The sequence below is a fragment of the Marmota flaviventris genome, chromosome 12 (genome assembly GCF_047511675.1).
Source record: "Marmota flaviventris isolate mMarFla1 chromosome 12, mMarFla1.hap1, whole genome shotgun sequence".
NCBI lineage: Eukaryota > Metazoa > Chordata > Mammalia > Rodentia > Sciuridae > Marmota > Marmota flaviventris.
The window spans coordinates 67,495,378-67,501,377 of NC_092509.1; the positions used below are offsets into that span (position 1 = coordinate 67,495,378).

Here is a 6,000-nt window from a genome sequence, read left to right on the forward strand (position 1 = left end):
TTCTGAATAAACCCGGTTAAAACTTGACAGTGAGATCATTTTCAAATTCACACAATTTTCCTATCTTTTTTTTTCTTTCCTGACCAAGACCAATCATTTCCCTCCACATGCCAAGGATGCAACTACCTGAATCAAACTGCTACAACCCAGGAAAGGGGTAAAGGAGACAGGGGAATAGTATCAACAAACAAACTTAAGACTCTTATACCATGATACTCTCCGTGGATTATCCTTTGGAACAAGCCTACTTGGTGGGTATTCTATCCCCACTCTAGAGAGATCATTTATGGCTTAAACCAAAAAGTTGCTGCTTCAGGTGACACCTCTAGTAAGCTCTCAAACAGAGTTGAAAACACATCCTATCAAATCCCAGTGTTTAGGCTTCTATCACTGTTCCATGCCATCAAGACAACCAAGATCTCTTCTAAAACCTAAGGGAAATGAGGATTCTGTAGAAGGATATATTCTATCCTAGGATTGTGTAGCACAAAGAAAGAATGAAGTGAAAATAATCTTACAAAGGACCAAGGAAGGGGGTAGCTGGGACAATAATGTAATATTAGTTGGCATTTTTCACTGTCAAAACTGAAAATGTCACTAACATCTACAAATAGTAAAGAATTTGGTATATGAGCATGCAAAGAGTCTTTTCAAAACATAAGTCCATGTGTAAATCTAAAAAATAAAATATTAAAAATTTAAAACATTAAGTCAAATGCAGAAATGTCTAAATGTGGCAGGAGCTCCAAAAGGGTCAGATAATATTAGCTCTGACAGTTTTCAATAAAGCTTACATAAAAAAAAAAAAAAAACAGTGCATGTAGAGTAGACATAGAAAGGGCTGTGGAGGGCTGAGGTAGTGTTAGGGGAACCACTACTACCAAAATTAGAGGAAAGGTCCTAGAAACAACAACAACAACAAAAAAGGATGAAAATCAAAAAAATACATCCCTCAGTCTACTATTCCCACTCATTCAAAAACCTAAAATAAGGAAGTATGCTCAGATGATGTCTCATAGATCATTTCAGTCCAAGTGGAATTAAACCAGGTAAGAAAAGTAGGTTCTAGAGGAAAATATGTGTGTGTACAATTAAAATGTCCTTAATAACCAGTCAGTTCTCTCCTTTATCGTGCTCTGTTCAAGACTACAATTCTTGGTTTGACCAATAAATTATTTTATGCAAAAGAAATCTACAACAAAAATATAGTCATCTCCAATAAGCCTATCTAAAATTTATAAATCTTTTTGGGATTAACTTTTAAAATAGAATGTTTTTTTCATAATGTAATTGCCCTGCTATCATCAATTAAAACTGAATTAGTTGTAATTCAAAAACTATTTTTCTGTGTGGCAGTAAACTGCCTTTCAGTTGGGATTTACAGAAGCAATAATTAATCACTTGTCCCTAAACACTTTACGCAGGGCAGTTAACAGTTACACCTTGGCTAGATTAAAGAGGTGAGTGACAACTTGTTAATCACAAGGGATACCCATCTCAAGAGGATCACACCAAGAATGCATCCTTTCCATCTTAAGCTGGCCACTGCCCCGGTGAAAGCTCTTTTGTTTTTCATTTACCATGGCAATGCTTCTCCATGGGCAATGATCCACCTAACCACAAGGACCTCCAGCGGGGTAACCCCATGTCCACAGGTGTGCACTGGCCGTTCTGAGACAAGGAAATGAGAAAGAATACAGGAAGGAAAAAAAAAGGAGGCAAGAAATAAATACAGAAGAGCAAGAGGAGCAGAGAGAATGAGAAAAAAACAGTGGGAGAAGAAATAAAAGACGAGGGGAAGATAAGCAGGTGAAAGAAAGGAATGAGAAAGGAAAAGGACAAAGAGATTGGGGAAAAAGTCTATGCCAAGAAGCAGAGGTGGAGTAGGGCTCCTTCATTCCGGCCAACAGGTGCACACTGGCTGTCTCCCCTACCCTTTACTCCTTTGAGGGGAATACAATAGCAATTTCTCTGGTGCCATTACCTGGATAAGTTCGTCCAGCTCGGTGGAATTGACACAGGAGTGTTGGGATATGAATGTCTGCTTCTGGATCACAATGGTGGTCCTCTGAGAAATCTCCTGAGGCTGCTCCAATGCTTTGAACACGGTGGCTCCGATGATCAGATAGAGGACAACCACCAGGAAAATCGTGGAGACCGTCTTCCATTTCATAACATTAATGGCCGTGTCACTCTCCACCCGTGAAGCAAGCACTGTGGGTTTCGTGGAGAAGGAGAGCCTCGGTTTGGAGTTCTGAGCGGCAGATTTAGGATCCAGCAAGTCAGGTGCCGCCACTGACAACAACAGAGAAGGAGGGTTAGGCTGGAAGAGATCAAAGGGGAATGGGGCTGTTGAAGGGATCAGCAAGGGCTGGCTGAAGAGCTTGCTCTCCTGGAAGCTCTGGAACCTAACCCAGGAGCACTCTTATTGGATCTCCTGCAGGACCTTATAAGTGGGTCCAAGGAAAAGGGGTTGGGTCTTGGTTCCTTGCTGCTATTGGTGATCCAGGTGGAAGGAAGAAAACAGGAGTCAGACCCAGAAACTTAGGAAAATAAGAGGATGCCTGAGGGCTTCCTAATTAATTTCTAATTTTATATCTGCCCACTATTTGAGTCAACGAAGACATACTAAACTTCTACGAGTTCATGGTCATGAAGAAACCTAATGGCTTATTCTTGTTCTCAAGAACTTCATAGTGCAAATGATGGATATAAAGAACACCTTATTTTGTTATAAATTTTATTATAATAAGGAATTGTATTGTAATTGCATTAAAAATTATTTACAATCAAAACAGTGTTGCTAAAAAGAAATCGATCTTGATTTTCTCATAAAACAGGTATGAGTAAACCACTCAGTCCAATTTATTTATTTATTTGTTTGTTTGTTTCACCCAATTTCCAAAATGGACTCAGTGTGAAACATCACTATTTATTTTCTGACATGTTTAAAAAATAAAAGTTATTGCTGACCCTTATGGCACAATGTTAGGTAGAGAGAAGAAAAGACAAGTTCCTTCAATTTCTACAGTGAGTAACTTCAAGATAAGAGGAATTTAAACCTTTGCTCACACCTGAGTCCCTACATGCTCTGTACAAAACTAATTGCTCCATTAGAGCGTGTTTACATGCTCTCTTACAAATTCCCGTATACGCTGAGGTGACTCTAAATTCATTTATTATTTATCTCAACTGTTCAAAAATATCATTAATGGATTTCTTTTTAGAAAATACAAGAGCTGCTAGACTTCCACTTGCTAAGGGAAAAATAAGCCATCCATTACAGAACATTTGCTTAGAAAAGCATCATTGAACTAAAAAGGGTTAACAGAATGGCTAAAATATATGGAACTTAAAAACAAAATACCAACTCAAATAGAATAGTCAATTTAAAGTCTAACTTTGTTATAAGTAATACCGTTGTCATGTATATAATGTAGGTTTTATTAAATGATTACTTAATCTAAAACACACTTCTAGGTAACTATACAAGAAATCTCATGGAAATGCACACAAATATCCTACAGCCACCTGAGGATAAGATGCTCATAAAGAGTGTCAATTGTAAAACAGCTCCCTACTCTGCTCTCCTACCTAACATTGTGAGTTAAATGTAGGCTACCAAAATGTGAGTTCATAAAATACATCTTCAGTTGCCCATCAAAAAGAAGCTTTCCAAACAAAGCCGTTTGAAGCCCTAGACCTAAGTAGTATTGTAAAATGATGGCAGATGATACAGGCTCCCCAACCAGGAAAGCTCAGAATAGTTTTGACATTGGAGAGATGAAATCAGAGCTGTGATTGAGGACACCCTAGCCCTGGATCCAAGTGGAGATTCCGCTTGCATAGAGCTCATCAGAGCAAGAGTTCAACCTTTTTCACACAAGTATGTACAGGTTTCTCTCCTGATACATCCACCTGTTCTGAAAAACCACAAGCTAGGAGACACCTTTATATTTAAAATTAGTACTGGGCATGTGTTTAATGTTTTGATTTAAAACAGACACACACACACACACACACACACATTTTCTAATAGAATGCTCATAATAGCTAAATTCACTGTTGTCTGCAGTCTCAGCAGCACCTTCCCCTAGCTGCTTAGTAAGTCTGAGAGAAAAAAAAAAAGTCATAATCTAAAATTTAGCCAATTTTGGAATAAAAATAATAGAAAATTACACAGAAGCTCCACATTATCTCCAAGCTTTCCAACCCGCTCCTCCCCACATCTCTGTGCTCTTGCCTTTCTGATTTTTCACATCACTGGTTTGCTAGCCTGTAGAATTGGAAAACACCAGGACTGTTTACCTTGAGGCTATCAAATCTCAACCCCAAATCCCACTAAGACATTGTTATTATATGTTTTGAGGAAAAGAGGATAGATTTTAAAAACATATATATTGTGTGTGTGTGCCAGTGTGTTTCTGAAGGAGTTTAATCTTTTTAAGCTCCTGTTTTATTTTTTTTTTAATTTTTTTAATTAGCAGAATATATATAATGCACACTTGGCAGACAGAATGGACAGAAACTGGTGTGATACCATATATATACATATATATATATGGTTGATATAGGATGATACTTTATATCAGCCTTTTCTCTGGATCTAATATGGGAAATCTCTGGGTTTCCATATACCCCTTTTGAAGAAGAGCTGACCCTTCCACACACTCTCAGTTCCATTACTACCCCCACCCCCAGCATAGCACACTCTCCTGTTTTTCCTGGTCTCCCTTCCTCACGCTGATATGTCTTCGTTCGCGTCGCAAATGACCACCAACCAGCAGGAGAAATGAGCCTTTTTTCAGCACCACTGCGTGTCCCACCATGCAATGGGCAACAAGTGTGACGAGGGTCACCATGCAACCTGCCTGTCGGCTACTCTCAAGGGTTGACCCTCCTCCTCCATCAGAAACTCTCCCAACGTGTTCCAAACCCATACCCAAGGCAGATGCAAAGACCCCAGGCGCCAGCGGGAGTGGGGGGGAGGCGGGGGGCAGAAGCCGCCAGGAGAAGATCCGGGAATGGGTTTGCCTCCAAATCCAGATAATGATCCAACACTTTGGACGGAAAACGAAGATCGGAAACGTCCGCTTGCTGCGAGGGGACATCTGCAGCCCTCTCAGGGCTGGCTGGGCCGGAAAGCGCGATGCTGGGGGGTGGCGGGGAGCGTACCCGGGGGTCTCACCTCCTGCTCTATAGCCAGGTCTCTCCCGCGAGGCGCTGGGAAGCATGAGGCATGCAGCATTCAAAATGTTTTTTGAAAAAGACGGACTTGAAGCTTTTTTACAAACACGCCATTGTACTCACTTCTTATTCAGAGACGGGCTGCTGCGCGCTCCGAGCTGCATGGGCAGGCATTTTCCCCGGCTTTGTTTTACAAGGTGGGGAGAGCGGGGCTGGACGCGGGAGGGGGTGTGGGGGGGAGCGTGAGAAGAAACGAAATCGCGGGAAGGAGGGGACACCGGCGGGCTGGGCAGAGGGCGAGGCTGAGGCCAAGTTGGGTTCGGGCTCAGCCGCCCCCGCGCGTGCCTGCGGCCGGGCCCGGGTCACCCAGAGAGCGCGGGCGACCCGGGTCCCGCGCCGGCCAGCAGCCGCCGCCGCGGCGCGCTCAGCCCAGGGCTCCGCGCTGGCCCGGCCTCCGCGCGGCGCAGCGCGGGGGCGGTCGGTGCAGCCCAAGTGGCCGTGCGCCCCGGCGTCTTTGTGCGCGAGCCTCGCTCAGCCCCTCTTCGCATGTCTTTGTGTCTCCCCGGGCAAAACCCTCCGTGCCCCGCGGTGGGGGTGTGGCACGGTCTTGGCGCCCGTGGCTCGCCTCCCTCCGCCGCTCGCCCTTCCCGGCTGGCTTCTTCGCCCCTCGCGGGCTCCTTTCCCTCCTTTCAGAACTCCCTCCCCCTCGCCTCCACCTCCCTCGCTGTCTCACCGCCTGAGCTCGCCTCTCCGCACCCCCTTCTGGCCCAATCCTCGCCCGCGTCGCCCTTACTGGTGCTCCCTTCCAGAGCC

General features: G+C 43.9%; 1 protein-coding gene across 2 annotated transcripts in view; it reads right to left on the bottom strand.

Annotated features, from left to right (window-relative positions):
- Positions 1-5,234, bottom strand: part of Kcnk2 (potassium two pore domain channel subfamily K member 2) — a 133,366-nt gene extending 128,132 nt beyond the window's left edge. The window contains exons 1-2 of one of the 2 annotated variants that reach the window (XM_027934782.3): positions 5,189-5,234; positions 1,985-2,295 (exon numbers count right to left, since the gene is read on the bottom strand). In XM_027934782.3, the coding sequence (XP_027790583.1) occupies positions 1,985-2,295; positions 5,189-5,234 (357 nt within the window). Of the gene's footprint in view, positions 1-1,984; positions 2,296-5,068; positions 5,112-5,188 lie in introns of those variants that run through there. The other variant, XM_027934783.2, reaches the window with a different exon arrangement.
- Between the last annotated feature and the right edge of the window lie 766 nt (positions 5,235-6,000).